The sequence below is a fragment of the Girardinichthys multiradiatus genome, chromosome 5, assembly GCF_021462225.1.
Source record: "Girardinichthys multiradiatus isolate DD_20200921_A chromosome 5, DD_fGirMul_XY1, whole genome shotgun sequence".
Taxonomy (NCBI): Eukaryota; Metazoa; Chordata; class Actinopteri; order Cyprinodontiformes; family Goodeidae; genus Girardinichthys; species Girardinichthys multiradiatus.
Window position 1 is genome coordinate 17,352,823 of NC_061798.1, and position 24,218 is coordinate 17,377,040.

Sequence of the window (24,218 nt, forward strand, 5' to 3'; positions counted from 1 at the left end):
AGGGGCGTGGCCCCACCGTTTTAACAGCTGATCGCTGCAATCGAGACATCAGCACCAGGAGGACTTCTCTTTCCATTTAATCCAAATCACTGCTGGTTTGATCTTCATAGACACTAAATGCACATATATATTTTTATTTTATTACTATTGTTAGGTAGTCATTTTTATCCCCTTTGTGTAGAATAGTGCTTGTTAGTTAGGTGAAGGTTTTTGGACCTGAATAATGGTATATCAGAAATATATGGCTTCAATAAATTTTCATATATACAGTACAGAACAAAACTTTGGACACACCTTCTCATTTAAAGAGTTTTCTTTATTTTCATGACTATGAATATTGTAGCTTCACATTGAAGGCATTAAACCTATGAATTAACACATGTGGAATTATATACTGAACAAAAAAGTGTGAAACAACTGAAAATATGTCTTATATTCTAGGTTCTTCAAAGTAGCCACCTTTTGCTTTGATTACTGCTCCACACACTCTTGGCATTCTGTTGATGAGCTTCAAGAGGTAGTCACCTGAAATGGTTTTCACTTCACAGGTGTGCCCTGTCAGGTTTAATAAGTGGGATTTCAAGCCTTATAAATGGGGTTGGGACCATCAGTTGTGTTGTGCAGGAGGTGGATACAGTACACAGCTGATAGTCCTCCTGAATAGACTGTTAGAATTTGTATAATGGCAAGAAAAAAGCAGCCAAGTAAAGAAAAACGAGAGGCCATCATTACTTTAAGAAATGAAGGTCAGTCAGTCCGAACAATTGGGAAACTTTGAAAGTGTCCCCAAGTGCAGTCGCAAAAACCATCAAGCGCTACAAAGAAACTGGCTCACATGAGGACCGCCCCAGGAAAGGAAGACCAAGAGTCACCTCTGCTGCGGACGATAAGTTCATCCGAGTCACCAGCCTCAGAAATCGCAGGTTAACAGCAGCTCAGATTAGAGAACAGGTCAATGCCACACAGAGTTCTAGCAGCAGATACATCTCTAGAACAACTGTTAAGAGGAGACTGTGTGAATCAGGCCTTCATGGTAAAATAGCTGGTAGGAAACCACTGCTGAGGACAGGCAACAAGCAGAAGTGACTTGTTTGGGCTAAAGAACACAAGGAATGGACATTAGACCAGTGAAAATCTGTGCTTTGGTCTGATGAGTCCAAGTTTGAGATCTTTGGTTCCAACCACCGTGTCTTTGTGTGGCGCAGAAGAGGTAAACGGATGGACTCTACATGCCTGGTTCCCACCATGAAGCATGGAGGAGGAGGTGTGATGGAGTGGGGGTGCTTTTCTGGTGACACTGTTGGGGATTTATTCAAAATTGAAGGCATACTGAACCAGCATGGCTACCACAGCATCTTGCAGCGGCATGCTATTCCATCCGGTTTGCATTTAGTTGGACCATCATTTATTTTTCAACAAGACAATGACCCCAAACACACCTCCAGGCTGTGTAAGGGCTATTTGACCAAGAAGGAGAGTGATGGGGTGCTGCGCCAGATGACCTGGCCTCCACAGTCACCGGACCTGAACCCAATCGAGATGGTTTGGGGTGAGCTGGACCGCAGAGTGAAAGCAAAAGGGCCAACAAGTGCTAAGCATCTCTGGGAACTCCTTCAAGACTGTTGGAAAACCATTTCAGGTGACTACCTCTTGAAGCTCATCAACAGAATGCCAAGAGTGTGTGGAGCAGTAATCTAAGCAAAAGGTGGCTACTTTGAAGAACCTAGAATATAAGACATATTTTCAGTTGTTTCACACTTTTTTGTTCAGTATATAATTCCACATGTGTTAATTCTTAGTTTTGATGCCTTCAGTGTGAAGCTACAATATTGATAGTCATGAAAATAAAGAAAACTCTTTGAATGAGAAGGTGTGTCCAAACTTTTGGTCTGTACTGTATAATTAAGAGAATCGTTTGTGTTTATTTCGTGCACGAGTGGTTTATCCGTCAAAACAAGGTTGAAGATCCTCCACCTTCAGTGAAGTGGTTGAATAAGCAGTGACATTTTGAGGTTCTGGTTAATAATTTAACAATTATTAATGATTAATATCTAATTGTAATTATTAAGAACTTTGAGCCCATAATCACAACACCAGAGGACATCTCTGATTTATATTTGTAAGTCATGATTTTGGTTAAGAAACAATTTTCCTGAATTATGATTTTTTTAATTATGATTTTTGATAAATATTAATTAATCTATAATCATAATCCTTACACTTAGGACTTGAATCTTTATGCACATAGAAAGTTGCTACATAATGGAACCCTTACATAACCCTTATATAATATATTATATTATTATTAAATATGTTTTAATATATATATATATATATATATTACCCAGCCATAGCCCTGGCTTTAGTCAAATAGAGAGTCTTTGAAGGGGGCTAAATATTTGGGTGATGGCAATGAGACCTTCCAACCCCAAACAATTGGAGTTCATTGCAAAAAAATTAATTGTCAAAAAGTGGAAACATGTAGGAAGCTGGTCAGCAATTGTCAAAAAGGGTTTGATTGCTCAAATGCAAGTGAAGATTTTTTCTTATTGAAAAGAGAGTAAATAATTTATAAGTTGACAAATCTATTAAAATGTAAAAAGGTATTATCAATACACATTTGGCCAATGTATGAATATTTTGGGCTAATTTTGATGATTATGGTATATGGCTCATAAAAACCCAAAATTCTGTTTCTTGGAAAATTAGAATGTAACATACAGTATGGCTAAAGAAAATGTTTTTAATTCATAACATGCATAACTTACACAATTGCATGGCTGCTGACTTGGCAGTTGTCCAGCAAACAGTCATTGACACCTTCCACAAGGTTAAGCCACAAATGATTACTGCTGAAGAGGCTGAATGCTGATAGAGTACTGGATCCAAGCATACGGCTGGAAAATAATGAAAAGACAATTGGAAGGAAGTGCCGTAAAGGTTTACAAGCAACAGGGATAACTCCAGCCTTTAAGTAGATATGAAGCAAAGTCAATTTGAGAGATTTAGGGAGATTCACAAGCTGTGGACTCCATGTGGAATCATTGGTTCACAAATCGAAATTGGAAAATCAAGGTCCCAAAGTCTGGAGGAAAAATGGAGAGGCACACAATCAAAGTTGCTTGAGGTCCAGTGTACAATTTCCACAGTCAGTCATTATTTGAGCAGCCTTGCCATTTCCTGTTGCAGGTTCACTCTGCTTTATCAAGTCCAAATTCAGCACAGCTGTTGATCAAAAAATTATAGAGCACTCAATCCTTACCTCGGCGGAAAAGCTTTATGGAGATGCTAAATTAATTTTCATCAGGACATGGCACCTGCCCTCACTGCCAACAGGACCAGCACCTGGTACTTAAGTACCATGGTTACAGACAGAGACAGCAGATTCAACAATGCAGTGGAGCTAAAGCAACGTAGGCTTCCCATCTCAGCAGTGCCATGAGCTGATCCTCTCCATGCCAGACTGCATTAATGCAGCAATTCATGCCAAAGGAACCCTGACTAAGCATTGAATTTGACTTTGAATTTAATTACTTAAGTAACTTTAATAATATTCTAATTCATTCAGGAGTCTGTATGGTTATGAGGATGTCTGAAAGATTGAGCAATGATTAATAAAAGTGCATTTGTACGCTGGCACAAATTTTGATTTGCGCCAATTTTTAAAATGGAGTTTAAACGGAAATTTAGAATGAAAGACTCACCTTCACCGCCTCCACCTTCCAATGACTCTTCTGTGTGTCTCCCGGCCTTCCAATCAGCATCCTGTCCGTCTGATTCTCCATCCAATCGCCTTCCGACTCCTTGCTTTTAAAGGACCTTCAGCTGTGTTCATCCTCGCCTGTCAGCTGAGCTAATCCCTCCTCCACCCAATCTCCACCATCTTCCTTCACATCTACTCTTGGCTTCCTCGCTCCCTGGCCGCCAATCCACCACCAGTGTCGGATCGGGGGGAAGACATCTCTAAATCTAAGCCTTACAATATGGAAGCAAATCGTTACCATATTTCAAATGAAAAAGCATTTTCAGAAATGCTTTTTCATTTTAAGAATGTGGCTGCATTGTTTGACTCATAAATAAAATTAGTAATCAATCATCCTATTTGCATTTGCATGTTCTTCACGACTGCACATTTTATGCCATAATCAAAAAGAAAACAAAGCAGACACTGCTTTTTCGTTTTTGTGGTCTGCCTGCAAAGTACTGCCCAGAACTCGAAAACGTCGAGTGGCGAGCGCAGCAGAGTGACGTCAGCAGCCGCTCTTCCTCAGCTCCCTGCTGACCGAGCTACACATCTTATTCGATAGGGGGCGCTGTGCACGTCTGCATTGCATTACATTGCAAACGTGCGGAGAAATTGATTGGATTGCAGCAGGACCAATTTGTGGCATTGGCAGACAGAACTGGTAGTTCCGGTGGCAGGCTGTGGCACCCTCGTGGCAGCCTTATGGCCTGGGACATCCAGCGTGTTTTTAAGCATTTATTTATAATTTTCTGTGAGTGACAATTCAGAATAGGCGCTCGTGCTCTATAATAAACCAGCTGTTTGTGTAATAAATCTTCATCCTTTCAACACGTCACACATACACATAGTGCCATTTATTTTCCATGTCAAGTAAATACAATCACCTTATGTTATGGTTCTAAAGCTGTTTATTAAATAATAATCAATAATGAAATCGTTATTTAAAGGTAACAGGCTATAACAATAATGACAACCCATTTGCCGATAATCAGCATCAGCTTCCACAAAAACAGCGGCAACCGCATTGGCAAGTTTTATGGCCGGTCTGGCACCTTCTGGCATCCTCGCAGAATCCCCTGTCACCCTGCGGCAGGCTGTGGCAGTTCCGGTGGCAGCTTCAGTGGCAGGCTGTGCCGGAACTGCCACAGCCTGCCACCGGAACTGCCAGTTCTGCCTGCCACTGCCACACATTGAGCTCGGCCCTGCTGCAATTCAATCAATTTCTCGGCACGTTTGCAATGTAATGCAATGCAGACGTGCACAGCACCCCGTACCGAACAAGATGGGTAGCTCGGTCAGCAGGGAGCTGAGGAAGAGCGGCTCCTGACGTCACTCTGCTGTGCCCGCCGCTCGGAATGCTTTTTCGTTTTCGAGTTCTGGACAGTACTTTGTGGGCAGACCACGAAAACGAAAAAGCAATGTCTGCTTTGTTTTCTTTTTGATTATGGCATAAAATGTGCAGTTGTGAAGAAGAAAATGCAAATAGGATGATTGATTACTAATTTTATTTATGGGTCAAATAATGCAGCCACATTCTTAAAATGAAAAAGCATTTCTGAAAATGCTTTTTCATTTGAAATATGGTAACGATTTGCTTCCATATTACAAATGATCATCTTAGCTCATGTCATTCACAACATCCATGTCTTCCTCCCAGGTCCGAGCGCCAAATAAATAACCATGTAATTTCTCATCATTAAAACGTTTCTAATTGCCATCCCTTTTCTTTGTAAGTCTTTTCAGAGTGAAATAAATTACTGATTTTATTGTTGATCTTTTTTTCTTTTTGTTTTCCAAATAATGGGTAATATTGATATCTGAAGCAAACAGCCGACAACAAGCAAACTGTTTATAAATTCAAAAAGGTGTCAGTCATTTATTCATCACTGAAACTTTGCTCCTGTCAGTTGCAATCATGTATTTATTTTAAGATGACTTTGGAAAGATTTAAATTACAAAGAAATCCTCTCGTCAAATGTCAGCACAGCATTCTTTTTCTCTTTTCCTATTTTTCATCTTTGTTTATTCCCAGGTCTGTACTATAATTTTAGTCTGACACCCTGTGTGGAAGAAAAATAACATTTCAGTCCTCAGGGGTGTTCTTAGCTCCCCTTTCTGCTCTTTTCTTCTGTGGACATTTTCTCACTGAGTTGCAGAGTAAATTTAACGTTTTTTACTAAACATGAAGGTGTAATTTCAGAAAGACTGTACATAGGGGCATCCGACACTAGATGTTTTTAACTCCTTACTCCCCATGATACATTTTATCAGGACCCGTAATGTGCAGAATGCGTTCATGTAAGGTATTTCAGTACAAACTCATCTTAGGAAATAGCATAAGTTACATTTTGTGCAACATATGCACTTTTCAGACAAACAGACTCTGTAGGACTTGTTCTTTTTTACTTTAGAGGTTATTTGGCATCATTTGACAATCTGTCACTCTGTACCAGGAGCAAACTGATTCAAGTACATTACTTTTTTTCTTAGTGTTTCTTTCATGCCAAACTCAAGATTTACTTGCAGACATTGTGTTCATGTAAAGATGCTATAATTTAGTTTTGCAAACTGTGGTTGAATCATTGTACTGCTATTGTTAAAGCTTATACATAAAACAAAATTGGCAATGCCCTTACCTTAAAAACTTGATCAAATACAGAAATGTGAGGCATTTTTTGTCCTTCAGTTTAAAGAGTTAGTGTAGAGTCTAAGTGGAGCAGTAGCCTTAGTCATAATGTTTCCAAACACAAGTGGAACAAATCCAAAATAAAAAAAATTATAAATAATGAAAAAAATGAAAAAACAAACAGATGGGTGACTAGTTAAAAAGACAATTCAAGGCAAACAGAGGCAGACCATGAAAATACAAAACAAAGCCATGTTTCAAGTAACTAAATACACAAATCAAAGTGGATTTCTTTTTTTTTTTCCTTTTGTAGACTGATTGGAAATGAGTTTGACAACCTACATACATGAAAAGCAAAACTTATCTTTACCACCTTTAAAAACCCTAATTAAAAGTATCTTCTTCAAAATTACTGTAAATCTGAGAAACCTATTTTTATTCCTTACAAGTGCATAGCAAGAGAAGTAAGCTCATTACATGCCTCTACATTTCAATAGCTGTGAACAGAGAACACAGATACAGGTGGTTCAACAGACTGAAGGTAGACCTCATTAGGAGGCATCAATACTTAATATACAGGCCTTAGCAGAGGTCACTACAACTCAGTGGCAATAGATCTCACTGAGGTTTCCTTTCATTTTTTTACTTAGCGTTCTTCTCAGTATATTATATTTACATTCCAACACTGCTTTTACACATGATCCAAACCTCAATTATACCAAAAAGGCAGATTTAAAATATATATAAAAACTTTCAATATACATAACACCTTTTAGAATAATTGCTTCACAAGACTTTTAGGAAAAAGCTAGTTGCTGCATTATATATGGGCATATTGTACATTCCTTCCAAGCATCTATCCATAAAATCATTTCACAAGCTGGCAAGCAGGCATCTTTAGGAGTATGGTCAACAGACAACGCAGCCCGTTGATCTGTTTTGACAGATTATTCCCTCCAGACAAATGCTGTTGTTTCTTACTGTAGGGAAACTCTCATAAAACACTTTTTTTTTCAAGTCAGTATGGAAAAATTGGAAATAAAGCGAACCACATGATCTGTTTTGATTCTCCATTGGTCTCACTTTAGGCTGGTAGAGGCTATCTTACTTTCCTGACCTCATACATGTCTATGTTTCTTTCTTTCCTGCAGAACAAGATCATCCTGGACCCTCTGACCTTTAGCGAGGCTCGTTTCAGGCCCTCTTTGGAGGAGCGCTTAGAGAGCATCATCAGTGGAGCTGCGCTAATGGCGGACTCTTCATGCACAAGAGATGATCGCCGTGAACGCATTGTGGCTGAGTGCAACGCCGTTCGTCAGGCCCTGCAAGACTTGTTGAGCGAGTACATGAACAATGTAAGTGCAAAGTCCTAGTTTTTTTTTTTCTGTAATGTACTTTTTTTAACAGATACTGATGCATCTCTATATTTAATATATTTGTGTTTATGCGTACATGCAGAAAACTCATCTGCTTTACTACTGTTCAATATTTCCTACCATTTCTTTCGTATAGGTATTGCTTTTCAGTCTTTATCTTCTTTGTTGCTCCATCTAAGGCTCCTGTAGACCTTTGTTGGTCTTTTCCTTATCTGTTTCAGGAGTCAGGGAACAAATGTATTTTATGCTGTACATAGGAAAAATACCCCTTAGGTATGTAGGTGATGCAGGATCATTTAAAGTTGAATTGATTTGATAGCAGATGAAAAAAAAAAAAAATCCACTTCCTCTATGTTTTTATGAAGTGCAAAATCCCGAGTCAGAAAAGTATGTTGGTAAATTACCTTACCATCTGTTACGGTTTTGTGAATCCCTTTGGTATTATCTTTATCGGAGTGCTGCTGCAAGCAGGATTGATGATGACAAAAGATGACAGTGTAGGGTGAGGTGTTGGTTAAAGTCAGCTCTGATGTGCCGAGAATAGCTGGCATGAGGATGATGTCTGTTTTCAGCACAGCACTCATTTAACAAAATTCCAACCATACATGAAAAAAATATTTTTTTTTAATTGTTTTATGATTTTTGAGTTCAATAATACAGTACATCTTGTAATGCATAGAGATGCACTGTTCCGGATTCTGTATCCTATTTCCTAACTCATTTTTGTAAAGCTTCTGCCTGCTGATACCAGTTTGAGCTGACTCTAAATTCACTTAGGAACCCATAAAATAAGATATGGGACCAGCATTTTAAATATTGTTTATCTAGTCTTGCTGCTATGAGCAGAGATAATTTATTTTAGGAGAAGAACTTTGTTACGTCTTTCTGTTATCTACCAAAAGTCTTGCTCTCTTTAGCAGCCTCAGAATGTTGAGTATTTTTTTAAATAGCTTGTTACAGCTTTTGTGCTTCGTCTGAAGTTATATTAAACACTTCATTGATTCTGCAAATAAACTTTGAGTCATCCACACCAAAGAATGTGGTTATTGATTGGAAAAAGAGTGGATCTATAATTTTCTGATCGGCTGATCACTATTCATGGCAGTAAATCTGGTTTCGCTCATTATCTGATTTTTCACAGTATGTCTAGCAATACATAGGAAATTATGAGGTGAACAATGTAAAAATTATAAGATATCATGCATGTTTTCCATGCAAACATAACATACATGAAGTGTTAACGATAAGTTAACAATAACAATATGAACATGAATAACAATGTGAATAACAAAATGAATTAATATGTTTTAGAGTAAGGAGAATGTGTAAACGAAGACAGATAAATAAGAATGAATTTCAGAATGAATGTTAGAAAAACAGAATGTGCAAAAGTATGAAGAAATTAATACAATCAATCAAAAATTATATCTATTTCCTCCAATTGTTTCTTAGGGTATTGGGTTTTCTGCTGTTCAAATAACTATTTCAAAACTGCTTGCATAGTGAAAATTGTAAAACACACATTAATAGTAAAAATCTTGGTGATTTATTGTTTTAAAACTACAATGCCATTACACTACTAAAAGCTCTGGATACACTTTTCATTGTCCAGCAGACCAAATTATAAAGCAGTGAAATATGGCGGGTTTGTTTAGTTTCCAAAAAGCACCACATCCAGAGTGTAAGGACTGAAAACTTTGCAAGAAGAATTTTTGAGGATGTATTTTTGTTTTAATTGACCTACAAAAACACAGTTCAATATCAAGATACACAGGCAGCCCGACCGCTGTAATTTTCACCTCAGCCAAACAGACTTGATCTCTTTATTTTGTGCAAGTTTTACTGTTACTGTGAGATCATGGTTAAAACAATTTAAACATTATGCCACAGAGGTGATTGCAATTAATTACTAAGCACATCTTGTGTGTATATATATATATATATATATACAGGAGTTGGACAATGAAACTGAAACACCTGTCATTTTAGTGTGGGAGGTTTCGTGGCTAAATTGGACCAGCCTGGTAGCCAGTCTTCATTGATTACCCATTGCACCAGTAAGAGCAGAGTGTGAAGGTTCAATTAGCAGGGTAAGAGCACAGTTTTGCTCAAAATATTGAAATGCACACAACATTATGGGTGACATACCAGAGTTCAAAAGAGGACAAATTGTTGACATTTTGCTGGCTCATCTGTGACCAAGACAGCAAGTCTTTGTGGTGTATCAAGAGCCACGGTATCCAGGGTAATGTCAGCATACCACCAAGAAGGACGAACCACATCCAACAGGATTAACTGTGGACGCAAGAGGAAGCTGTCTGAAAGGGATGTTCGGGTGCTAACCCGGATAGTATCCAAAAAACATAAAACCACGGCTGCCCAGATCACGGCAGAATTAAATGTGTACCTCAACTCTCCTGTTTCCACCAGAACTGTCCGTCGGGAGCTCCACAGGGTCAATATACACGGCCGGGCTGCTATAGCCAAACCTTTGGTCACTCATGCCAATGCCAAACGTCGGTTTCAATGGTGCAAGGAGCGCAAATCTTGGGCTGTGGACAATGTGAAACATGTATTGTTCTCTGATGAGTCCACCTTTACTGTTTTCCCCACATCCGGGAGAGTTACGGTGTGGAGAAGCCCCAAAGAAGTGTACCACCCAGACTTTTGCATGCCCAGAGTGAAGCATGGGGGTGGATCAGTGATGGTTTGGGCTGCCATATCATGGCATTCCCTTGGCCCAATACTTGTGCTAGATGGGTGCGTCACTGCCAAGGACTACCGAACCATTCTTAAGGACCATGTGGTTCAAACATTGTATCCTGAAGGCGGTGCCGTGTATCAGGATGACAATGCACCAATACACACAGCAAAACTGGTGAAAGATTGGTTTGATGAACATGAAAGTGAAGTTGAACATCTTCCATGGCCTGCACAGTCACCAGATCTGAATATTATTGAGCCACTTTGGGGTGTTTTGGAGGAGCGAGTCAGGAAACGTTTTCCTCCACCAGTATCACGTAGTGACCTGGCCACTATCCTGCAAGAAGAATGGCTTAAAATCCCTTTGACTACTGTGCAGGACTTGTATATGTCATTCCCAAGACGAATTGATCAGAATCAGAATCAGAAAAGCTTTATTGCCAAGTATGTTTTTGGACATACAAGGAATTTGTTTTGGCGTAGTTGGTGCAATACATTACAACATGCTGTATTTGCCGCAAAAGGAGGCCCTACACCATATTAATAAATGATTGTGGTCTAAAACCAGCTGTTTCAGTTTCATTGTCCAACCCCTGTATATATATATATATATTGTTCTTTAAATCTCCCCTGTGTGAACAGTGGGCTGTGAGCTGTGTCTACACTAATTGATTGTAGTGGCTTCTGCATACTGTGTCACTGACATCGCAGCAATTACTTGTTTTTCAACAGCGTGATGGTTGGGTAATTTAAAGGCACCGCCTGAGATAATAATACTATTAATCACATATTCATCATATGGATCAATATATACGTTTCAGGTGGGGATTTTGAAGCTCCTATGAAAGATGGACATTTTAAATTCTGCCAGTAAAGTGCTTTTTTTCTGTGTAGAATTAGCTGTAGGTTTGTAAGTTTAAAAGTCACACTCACATCAGTGGTTGGTACATGTCTTTCTACAGATCTTACTTTATGGTAACGCCATGTTGCAGAAAAAAAACTAGAAACTGAACCACAGCAAACCAGATTTTGACTTTACTAAGCCTTCAAACTTGTGAAAACAAAATTTTGTTTAGTGGATTTTTTTTCTTTGTTGTTTCAATGCTTAATGGCTGTAAAATTTATACCATTGAGAAACCTGTTTATTTCCCCTTCGGGTGCGACCTTTTTACGTAAAATGAATTTGTGGATTGAGCAGCAAAGTTGAATATGTGCGTTGTGGCAAACATTTTTCTGTAGAGGCAGGACAATGGTGTAGCTTTGTTTTTCTTTCATTGGAAAAACAGGGCTTGTCAGAATCTACTTTGTTCTCAAATAAAGACATTTTAAATATGAAGATATAGGAAGGGAAATATTTTTTTTTTCTATATACAGTGTTTTTACAAAAAGGGAGGGACAAAGTTGAATTGGTGCAAATATGCATGGTATTGATCTTGGCACATTTAGGTGTTTATCAGAATGACAGCCTAGGGAAAAGAAACTGTCTCTGTAGCGCTGACCTGAAGGTAATAGTTAAAACAGTTTGTGTCCACAATATTTGCGGTCCACACAGGACACACCGAATAATGGCAGTGTTGAAGCAGGAAGTACAGTCTGTGCTGGGCCTTCTTCTGAACACTTTCTATGTGTGAGGGCCATCTCAGGTCTCAAGAAAGGGTGGTTGTTAGGAACTGGAAGTGATCCACAGTAGCAGTGTTGTTGAGGATGGTGAGGGGAGGCAGTGTGAGAGGGATGTTCCCTGGATGTCCACCATCATCTCCAATGTTTTGAGAGGGTTAAGCCTCAGGTGGTTCTGACCAGTGGACAAGCTGAGCCTCATCCTGTTTGTATACAGGCTTGTCACTGTCCTGGATAAGACCAATAACAGTAATGCCAGGGAACTTCAAGAGTTTAACAGATGGGTCCACTGTGGTGCAGTCATATGTGTACAGAGAGAAGAGGAATGGGGAGAGAACACGCCACTGGGGGGTGCTGATGGTTCTTGTGCAGGAGAAGATGCTTCCCAGTCTCATGTGCTGCTGCCAGTCAGCCAGGAAGGTTGTTGATCCACTGACAGGTGGAGGTCAATGCTATGAGCTGAGGAAGCATCTGGTGGAGGATGTTTAGGTTGATAATGTCGAAGGCCAAGCTGATGTCCATGAATAGCATCCTGACATAGGTTCCTGAGTGGTCAAGATGGTGCAGGGTGAAGTCATGCCCCAAATTGAGTTCATCATCTGTCATCCTTGTTGCTTCAACACCAGTCACTCATGGGATGTACTGACCACAGACATCATGTCGACAGGTTTGAATTCATCTAACTCCATGATGGTGCATTTCCTGGGGACCGGGATGGATGTTGTCATTATTAGAGGCAAACTCAGTGTAGAAAGATATTGAGATGATATTCAACAACCAGTTACAATCACTTATCTCCACTCTTAGGGACAAAACTACATGATGTCAATGCCTTCCCTAAAAGAGTGAGGTTTTTCAGAGACTGCAAACAGAGTTTGGGAGTGAAGACAATGGATTGGCCTTCCTGTAGCTCTGCCCTCTGTACCATTGAACACTTGTGGGTTTAGCTTTGGTAATCTAACCACCAAACCACATAGGCTGATATGGCTGGTGACATGAACAGGAGCTACCAGGCTGTGGGTGCAACCTAGATAGTCATATTCACAGCTCAACTCACAAATGCACGTTCCTTACAAATGTGGCTCCATTTAAAAGGAAATAAACGGCTTTCCAAAAGCTTTGCCAAGACACTTTGCTAGAACTAAGAAATAAACCTTCTTAGTTTTTTTATGGTAAGTATACATGTTTATAGAGATTTTATAGAGTTTATAGAGAACTTATAGAAACGCCATCAATTGTTCATGCTTGGAATTGGCATAATGAGGTTGTTAGTTTCAATCTGCAGGCATAATCTAAGATTAGAATAATTTACCTGCAAAGATGTGAGCTGACATACAATGATGAAAATAGCAATCTGAACCTTTTTTTTTTCTCTTCTACATTTATATTCTGCTAAATTGTTGTTTAGGGTACTGATAGGAAGTATTTGGGCAGCTACAGTCATTTCTTCTCAATCTTTCTGCTGAAGCAAATTTACTTTTTAAATAAAACACCAATAAATACAGTCAAAGTTATGGGATAGCCATCGTTTGCCTGCTGCTGGTTACTTATTGCTTCATTAATAGCAATGGTATTATAATCATCTGTCCTACGAAGATCACACTTGGAGTGTGTGTTGGTTGTTGTAGCCTGAAGTATGGCCATCTGTGAACAAAGCTGCTTGGGTGGTAATAATACTTACAGCAGTGATTCTGCTTATAAATATTATATATTAATAGTTCTTTCCAGTTCTTCAGAGTTAGTCACTTGGGGCTAAACTGAGAACATTTGTGATATCTAAGAAGATGGTTAGCTTAAAGAAGGAACTACATAAGCGCAACATTTGTCATGTAAAGACTGAGACGTTGAGCTCAAAATGAACCATTCCTTAAATCTAGGTCAGCCTTAAAGCAGCTTTTTTTTTTTTTAGAATCAAGTTTTTATTTAAAAAACAAATGCAGCATTATTATTTTCATTTGTTTTTCTGCCTGCTGCAAATAGCCACTAATTGCTGATCCAACAGGTCACTTGTGACCAATTTGCAACTTAAAAGGTAGCTTAAATTTATTTTCTGTTTTATTCATTTAAAGAAACAAATCACTAGGAAATACTTAATAATAAAGCCTTTGTGGCATGAAAAAAATGTAAACAATTAAAGCCAATAGATCATGGGTATTGCACTTTTACAAATCCTCTTAATTGCCAGGGAATAGGGTAGTACTACAAATAAAATCAAATAAATTCAGGTTTTTATTGCTTGTGTTAATGTGTGTGCAAACTTTATCTAATTAATTTGAAATTAAAAGGTTGTTCTTGAAATTATTGGTACTATCCTTTACTCTCTGCAACCATCACATTCAGTTCTGCTCCACTGTTTGTTGTGATGAGAGGTCTTAAGATCTCACAACCTTAAAATTCAAAAAAGCCATCTACAGTACAGCCTTAAAATAGAAATGCATCATGCGCTGCTGTCAGAAGGAAACCATTACTGTGATTGGTTTGGACTGCACCAGTCAGATCATTTAGATGGATCAGATGGTTTTGATTCCAGAAACAACAGGACATGCACCAGTCTACATCTATACTTTGTGTCAGACAAACTGCAGCTTCTTCAACTTGAAACAGTTATGTCGATTACACAATATTGTCAATTCTTTCCATCTGTTGCTGTATTTCTACATAAAAATTTGCAGTAAAATAGTATAGCTACATTTGTTTAAGGAAAAGGAAAACAAGCCAAAAATACTTTGATCATTATTTTAATGTTTCATAGATGTTTCTCTTCTGACACCTTAAAAAAAAAAAAAACTAAGTAAAAACAAGCGTTTCTAAACACCCACATACTTTTCTATTCCTAAGTCAAGCCATCTTTCTCCTAAAGTAATTGTGCATTGGTTCATTAGGCCCATGAGTTGTGTTTCAGAGGCTACAGCTGGGAAACTGTTGACAGCCTCTGGCTGTCCAGGCTAAGAACTGAAAGTAAATCATGGAGGCATTACGAACAAAATGATTCCCATTTTAGCTCAGCATCCCCAATACGGTTTAAATCAACAACTTGGAGTGCATTTCAAAGTGCAATGTTCATTCAATTGAAATATAAAGCTTAAAAATGTGTTAATTTTTAATTAATTTGTTGTAATTAGTGTAGAAAAAAACAACCGTAATCTTTGACTTTGGTCTTTGGAAATCATTTGAATAAATATGTAGAAAATTTTCATCTACACTCTAAATTACCTTGCTAAAGCTCATATTAATCCAATGTAATTTACAGTATACAGGTCCTTCTCAAAATATTAGCATATTTTGATAAAGTTAATTATTTTCCATAATATCATGATGAAAATTTAACATTCATATATTTTAGATTCATTGCACACTAACTGAAATATTTCAGGTCTTTTATTGTCTTATACGGATGATTTTGGCTGATTTTGGCATACAGCTCATGAAAACCCAAAATTCCTATCTCACAAAATTAGCATATCATTAAAAGGGTCTCTAAACGAGCTATGAACCTAATCATCTGAATCAACGAGTTAACTCTAAACACCTGCAAAAGATTTCTGAGGCCTTTAAAACTCCCAACCTGGTTCATCACTCAAAACCCCGATCATGGGTAAGACTGCCGACCTGACTGCTGTCCAGAAGGCCACTATTGACACCCTCAAGCAAGAGGGTAAGACACAGAAAGAAATTTCTGAACGAATAGGCTGTTCCCAGAGTGCTGTATCAAGGCACCTCAGTGGGAAGTCTGTAGGAAGGAAAAAGTGTGGCACAAAACGCTGCACAACGAGAAGAGGTGACCGGACCCTGAGGAAGATTGTGGAGAAGGGCCGATTCCAGACCTTGGGGGACCTGCGGAAGCAGTGGACTGAGTCTGGAGTAGAAACATCCAGAGCCACCGTGCACAGGCGTGTGCAGGAAATGGGCTACAGGTGCCGCATTCCCCAGGTCAAGCCACTTTTGAACCAGAAACAGCGGCAGAAGCGCCTGACCTGGGCTACAGAGAAGCAGCACTGGACTGTTGCTCAGTGGTCGAAAGTACTTGTTTCGGATGAAAGCAAATTCTGCATGTCATTCGGAAATCAAGGTGCCAGAGTCTGGAGGAAGACTGGGGAGAAGGAAATGCCAGAAGTCCAGTGTCAAGTACCCACAGTCAGTGATGGTCTGGAGTGCCGTGTCAGCTGCTGGTGTTGGTCCACTGTGTTTTATCAAGGGCAGGGTCAATGCAGCTAGCTATCAGGAGATTTTGGAGCACTTCATGCTTCCATCTGCTGAAAAGCTTTATGGAGATGAAGATTTCATTTTTCAGCACGACCTGGCACCTGCTGACAGTGCCAAAACCACTGGTAAATGGTTTACTGACCATGGTATCACTGTGCTCAATTGGCCTGCCAACTCTCCTGACCTGAACCCCATATAGAATCTGTGGGATATTGAGAAGAGAACGTTGAGAGACTCAAGACCCAACACTCTGGATGAGCTAAAGGCCACTATCGAAGCATCCTGGGCCTCCATAAGACCTCAGCAGTGCCACAGGCTGATTGCCTCCATGCCACGCCGCATTGAAGCAGTCATTTCTGCAAAAGCATTCCCGACCAAGTATTGAGTGCATAACTGTACATGATTATTTGAAGGTTGACGTTTTTTGTATTAAAAACACTTTTCTTTTATTGGTCGGATGAAATATGCTAATTTTGTGAGATAGGAATTTTGGGTTTTCATGAGCTGTATGCCAAAATCATCCGTATTAAGACAATAAAAGACCTGAAATATTTCAGTTAGTGTGCAATGAATGTAAAATATATGAATGTTAAATTTTAATCGTGACATTATGGAAAATAATGAACTTTATCACAATATGCTAATATTTTGAGAAGGACCTGTATATGCCTATCTTAGATGAATCTAAAGATGAATTTAAAGCCATCTAAGAACACATTTTTCTTCATGAGCAAATATGTGATGACCCTGGAAATAAAAAAAAAAACTCCCTTTTAACAGCAACAAACCTCCAGCATGCTTACTATGGGCACCCATCTACTGCAACTGTCCTGAGGTTGATATGACAGAGTATAGACTCACTTTCTTTGATGTGGAAAAAACTACATAGTCAGTGACAGCAGTAACTCCATTATTGACTTGGTCTAAGAGAGAAACATGGCTGAACCAATGGTTACTGTTCAATGGATGAAAAAGAGACTCACAGCTGGAACTCTTTTAATGGGTTTATCTAACAAAAAAACAAGGTTAAACAGAACGACGGCTAAATTTTTCATATATAGAGAGAATGTAATTCAATACAATTCAGTTCACTTTATTTATATGATGCCAATTCACAAAAAAAGTATTGCTAAGCAGCTTACAAAAATATCATTCACACAGTGAAAAACAACCATACCTATTGGCCCAGTTTTACTTTTATGACTGATATGATATACAGATGGTAAAATTACTACCACCAGCCAATACCAATGTTAAAGCCAATATCTCATGCATCCCTAGCATAAAATTATAAAGTTATCATAAGAGGAAGCCCAGTGGATTGCATCGTGTCATTGATGTTGCAGGAATCCTTCCTCCTCCAAAAGGCCGGAGTCCAAAACTTGCCAGAGGTCACTTAAGTTCTGCAAAAAGTCCAGTAAAACACAACACACAACCTCACATCTTTCTTTGTGGTTATAAACTGATGTTTACACATTTAAATGTTGGGTTTGTACATTGTCCCAGATCGTGCACAGCGTTTCTTTTGGTTCTCTGGTTTCCTCCACCAGGCCAAAAGTGTGCATGCTAGAGTTCTTTTTTTTTTACTAAAGGTGGAGTGAGAGTGTGCCTGCATGGTTGTGTGTCCCTGTGTAGTCCTGTGATGGGTGTACCCTCTTTTTCCCCTGATGAGAGCTCCATTCCTCTCTAACCCTCAATAGGATGTAGTGGAAATAGAAAAGGAATGATTGAATGAATGAATCATAACATGCAGTGAGAAAGTATCTTGGTTTGTAAAGGAGGTGGTTGAAAAGAACATTTCCTTTTCAGTACATAATGATAGCTTACACATGTTTGTCAAAGCAATAATTGCCAACAGTCGGAAAGAGTAGCTCCTTACATTATGTTGAAGTTGTTTTCTTTACTAAAGTTTACTAAAGTAATGTAAGCATCGTGTTGCCTTTATGTTTTCTCCTCCATCTTCATAAGTGCCCTCTCCCAACCTACACAAATTTTTATAGGAAGCTTGAACCACAGCACAAGGTTAATCAATGTGGTAGCAGGCAATAAATTTGGTTCAAGTGACAGGAGAATGTCCATACCTGTCTCAGCTGCTGGTGATCTGTGATTGGTGACAGCAGGCCCGGCTCCCTGGCTGGTGCTGAATCATCAGGAGCAGCTGATTTAGTTACGGCAGCTCAGACAGGGCCAATCTATCAATTGATCTGGGGTGTAATGCATTACTAGCTTGGGTCAAGGGAGCCTGGGCACAATATAGCCATAGTCAAGGGCCATGGCAGCTGAAAGGGGGCAACTCTGCAAAACTGTGTGCTGCTGAGAAAACGATTTAGGGAGTGTGATAGCCAGCACACAAATGTCACAGTTAGCTGGATGTGGCACATAAAACTAAACAGGACTGGTGAGGTAGGAGGATCATTAAGGGGAGACTGATGGCCTTCTTGCTCACATAGCTTCTCTGGGAGTTGCCATGTAGAATGCTCTATCAACAATAACACACTGACTGGCAACATATGGCAAAATACCTCTACTTACACAGTTAAAACCAGATTTTTGCATACACTTTATAAAATGAAAAATGTTTTTCTTTCTATTTCACTTTAAATCTGGATAAGCTTTTCCTTTTTGAGGTCAGTTCGGATTACCAAAGTTATTTCTATTTGCTAAATGCCAGAACAGCGACATAGTAAAATTAAATTTTTATGTATTTTTGAAATTAAGAGGTTTACTTACACTTCCTACATATTTGGTAAAATAGTTTTTTAAACTGTATGAGTTTTATCAAGGCTGTACGGTGGCACAATTGGCAGCACCGTTGCCTTGCAGAAAGAAAGTTCCAGGTTAAACTCCCGACCAAATGCCTCTCTGTATGGAGTTTGCATGTTCTCCCCTTGCATGCGTGGGCTCTCTCCAGATACTCTGGCTCCTTGCCACAGTCCAAAAACATGACTGTTAGGTTTATTGGTCTCTCCAAATTGCCCTTTGGTGTGTGCATGGTTGTTTGTCCTGTGTGTCTCTGTGTTGCCCTGCGATGGACTGGCAATCTGTCCAGGGTGTACCCTGCCTCTCACCTGTAGACCACTGAAGATGGGTACCAGTTCCCCTGTGACCCTGTACTGACAAAAGCTGGTATGGAAGATGGATGAATAGAGTGTTATCGGTTGTTTTGGGTGTCCTTCAACTAGATTCTCACAGTAGTTTGCTGGAAGTTTGGCCCATTACCCATCACAGATGTGGTGTCACTGAATCAGGTGTGTGGGCCATCTTGCTTAAACATACCTTTTCAGGTCTGCTGACAAATTATCTATGGGGCTGTGATCATGACTTCTTGATGTCACTCTTAAACGTTGTTGTCCCTTAGCCTCTTTGTACATACTTTGGTGGTATGCTTAGGGTGATTAGACCCATTTGTGCTACAGCTTCAACCTCCTGCTGATGTCTTAAGATGTGGGTTCAGCATTACTACATAATGTTCTTTCCTCATGATGCCATCGGTTTTATGAAGTACACTAGTCCCTTGTGCAGCAAAACACCCCCACAACACAATGCTGCCACCCCTGTAATTTACAGTTAAGATGGCATTCTGAGGGTTGCAAACTTACTTCCTTTTCCTCCAAACTTTATTGATGATCATTATGGCCAAAAAGCTCAATTTTAGTTTTATCAGACAACAGGATATCTGTTCTGAGTACATGGACGAACAGTAATCCAGGTTTTTATGTTGCTTTTGGAATAGAGGCTTTTCCCTCTATTTAGTGGCCTTTTAGCCCATGTTGTTACAGGACGCGTTTCACTGTGGAAAATATCTTTTGCTTCTGTTCAGGGGTTGATACATATGGTTCGCACCGATATATTCAGTTCTGTGACACAGAAACAGTGTCTTCCATGAACAGTATGATAGCTGAACATTCCCGTGGTGTTTATGCTTGCATTTATCTGTTTGAACATATTAATGTTGCACCTTCAGGCATCTGGGAATTGTACCCAAGGAAGAACGAGACTTGGGAAGTTAAACATTTCTTTTCCTAATATCTCGAAATATTTTCTTCTATTTTTCCGTAATTTCACACAAATAAGCAGTATGTTTAAGATGTTGCTTAAAAATACATCCAAATATGGGCCTCCATTTAACTATGTATCAGCTGTCTTCCACTTACACCGAAACTGAAGTAATGGACTTAAAGCTTTATTTGTTGCTTACTTTGTTGCATTTAATGCTTACTTGTTTAGTTTAGAATACCTAAGTTGATTTATTTTTTAATATAGAGAGATATAGTCCATCTTTACTGAATTATTTTTAAGTAGAATATGTTGTGCTCGTTCTGTTTCCTGTTGGTTCTGTATGATTCATGCAGATTGACTCTGATCCTGCTTCGGCATCTGGCAACAATAGACTCTGGTAAAACTTTGCTGGATGGCCCTCCGCACGCTGCCGCCCTGTGCCGCCTTGTAGAGGCAGCCTAAAAGCTCTCATTGACCATAGCGGAGCGGATGCAGTGTAAATTTGGGGTTAATGTTTTTACTTGCAAAATGCCTTAGGTTGATGTGTCTGAGCCAGCCTTCAATAGCTGACAGAACTAAGTTGTTCAAAATAGGTGGTGTGCTGGTGCACAGTGATGGTCGTGTGACGGACGTGAAAAGGACATGAAAGCTGTTGCATCTATATTTAACTCTCAAAACTGCATCTTGCAGGAAGTGCAGACATTAGAAGGAACCCAGGGCCAACCCCACCAGCATATGGTCTCACAAGGGGTCTGAGGATCTTTTCTCGGTACCTAACGGCAGTCAGGTTACCTCTGGCGAGCACATGGAGGGCCATGCGGCCCTCCAAGGAGATGCCACCCCACACCATTACTGACCCAAACCTTCTTGCCACAGCTCTCATTGATGTGCCATCCTGGATGAGCTGCACTACCTGAGCCACTTGTGTGAGTTGTAGAGTCCGTCTCATGCTACCACGAGTGTGAAAGCACCACCAACATTCGAAAGTGACCAAAACATCAGCCAGAAAGCATAGGTACTGAGAAGTGGTCTGTGGTCCACACCTGCAGAACCACTCCTTTATTGAGTGTGTCTTGCTAATCGCCAAAGATTTCCCCCTGTTGTCTTTTCCATTTGCACAACATCATGTGAAATTGATTGTCCATCAGTGTTGCTTCCTAAGTGGACAGTTTGATTTCACTGGAGTATGATTTACCTGGAGTTATATTGTGTTGTTTAAGTGTTCCCTTTATTTTTTGAGCAGTGTATATATGTATTTTGTCAATTGATTCTCCCACTTGAGCTGTGGATCTCTGCAGCTCCTTCAGTTGTTTTCATACCAGCCTCTTGGCTTCTTATCTGAGTAATATTCTCCTTACCTAGGGCTGAAAACAATGCAAAACCTTTTAGATTTATGTTTGTTAAAAATGTTGACAGTCACATTCACTTTTCTTTTGGCTTACAATAATGTGCTACTCTGTGTTAGTCTGTAAAATAAAACCCAATAAGACATTGAGGTTTGTGGCAATAACATGACATAATGTAAAACAGTTCAACTGGAGTAAATGCCTTTGCAAGGCATTGTATAACACATGTAAATAAGTGTCCCAGTAGGATTGACTTGCTTACTGAAAGAAAACATCTATCAGAAACACATAGCTTTTACCCAGTATTGTCTTTATTATTTATACTGATTGCCCACTACTGAGAGCTATTTTTACTACTCCCTCTCTCTTTCTCTATCTCACTTGTTGCTCACAATTTCCCTCACTCCTTCGTCTTCTCTGTTACACCAATAATTAATTATATTCTAATGCAAATAGAACTGAACAATATTGATACCAATAATACAATGTAGGTTTCTCTTTGTTTAATTCCTGCTGTTTATTCATTTTTACATCATGGCCTGTCCAGATTTAGCACTCCCACCACTTTAAATGTCGTATACACAGCAATAAATCATTGGCTTCCCATACTCACGCTCCCATCTGTCAACTCCTAATGCGCCATACGACAAGCTGCAGTCCACTGTGCACCAGCACACCACTCAGTTTGAACAACTTAGCTTTGTCAGCTATTGAAGGCTGACTCAAAGACACATCCCCCTAAGGCATTTTGCAAGTAAAAACTTTAAGTCTATTTAGGACCCATGGCATAGGCTTTGGACTCTTTATGTCCTTTACTTCAGCTTCAGTGTAAGAGGAAGACAGCTGAAATTATCGACCCAACAGCTGAATGTTATTTAGACCCCCTGCCTGTAAAGGCAGTTCAACTCAGAGACTTTATGCAGTGTAACAAATATCAAGCAACACTATGTACATTAAATTAAAGTCCTTAGTATTTGCATTTTTCATAAGACATTGAAGTTTCATGTACAATAGGCAAGGCAAGGACAATATATTAATATAGCACCATGCATATAGTAATCCAAAGTGCTTTACATGAAAAAGAAAATAGTAAAAAAAAAGCCTTAAGCTTTGCTTTAAAAGAGAGTGTACCATGTCCAACAATTAAAAGCACTGGATAAAAAAAAAAAAAAAACATTTTAAAATGCTATTTAAGTTTTTATTTAAATCAAAATTCAAATGTCTATTTTTAAACTAAAGCTGCAGTAAGCTACATTTTTTGTCAGTCTTAAATTTTGGGGAGCCAACAATTTCTGCACATCCCAGGTTTTCAGAGAGTTTGTTCCAGCGCCAAGAAACATAGGAACTAAATGCTCCCTAGCCTTGTATAGTTATGGTCCTAAGAACACTGGCTAAGCAGGTCTTTGATGACCTGGGGGACACCTCAAGTCATCAGAGATCTGGCTCATACTTGACAGGCTTGTAAAACGAAATGTAAAGAAAATGTAGCAATGTATTTTGACGCAAGACCGTTTAGTGCTGTTACACCAATATAAGTATTTAACAATCTATAAGTTTACAAACAGCAAGCCAGTTTAGTGATATAAGAACCTGTGTAATATGACACATTTTTATTGTGTTGGCCAGGACTCTGGCACCAGCCTTTTGGATGAGCTACAACTGCCTGATTGATTTGACTGTTAAAAGGGAGTTTTTCCTCTCCACTGTCGCTACATGCATGCTCAGTATGAGGGATTGCTGCAAAGTCAACGCCAGTGACTGTCCACTGTCTCTACATGCTCATCCAGGAGGAGGGAATCCTGCATGTCACTGACTGGATGCAATCTGCTGGGTTTCCTTAGATAGAAAAACTTTTTATCCAATTTTAATAAAAAGCTAACTCCGACTGCACTGTTCAATGGTTAGGATTAATTGGAATGTATCTACCTGACTGTTGTAAAGTGCCTTGAGACAACATGTGTTGTGAATTTGCGCTATATAAATAAAACTGAATTGAATTGAATTGAATTTTGTTACCATCACAATAATCTAACCTACTGAAAAAAACAGCATGCAGCACTTTTTTATATGTCCTGTTTTGACAGAAAACCCTTCATTCTGGCAAATACACTGTAATCTAAATAATTTTAAAGTATCAAAAAAACACATCCAACACTAACTAAAATCTAGCTTTGAATGCAGTTGATGAATGGGCAATCAGTACTCAGTCCCAAGTCAAATGCCTCAGCAGTAGTCAGAGGTACTTATTGGCTCCGACTGCAATCAACGCTAAAAGGAAAACAATATCGACACAGAGATGCAAGTTTACAATGACTCTACTGCTATCTGGGCTGGACGTGTTGCACAAGTCAATTATAATCATTCTGGTTATCTTTTAATAATCAGAATGATTACCTGTAAAGGTTGACATGAAGGCATTAAACGTGAAAGCAATAGGTCAAAGAAAAAAATAAGACACAAATTATGGATTGTTTTCTCCAGCTGGGAGTTTACATGCTAATCTAATCCCCCCACCCCTTTGGTACTCCTTTCTGGTCAAGTACTGAATTATAAAAGCAAAATTATATCATGCAAATTATCAAGAACTCATTCCTGTTTGCAAT

The 24,218-nt window shown here is 39.1% G+C and overlaps 1 protein-coding gene across 1 annotated transcript in view; it reads left to right on the forward strand.

Annotated features, from left to right (window-relative positions):
* ctnna2 (catenin (cadherin-associated protein), alpha 2) overlaps positions 1-24,218 on the forward strand; it is a 466,961-nt gene that overhangs the window by 103,912 nt on the left and 338,831 nt on the right. Inside the window, exon 7 of the mRNA XM_047366904.1 lies at positions 7,523-7,726. Within this exon, the coding sequence (XP_047222860.1) occupies positions 7,523-7,726 (204 nt within the window). The remainder of the gene's footprint in view (positions 1-7,522; positions 7,727-24,218) is intronic.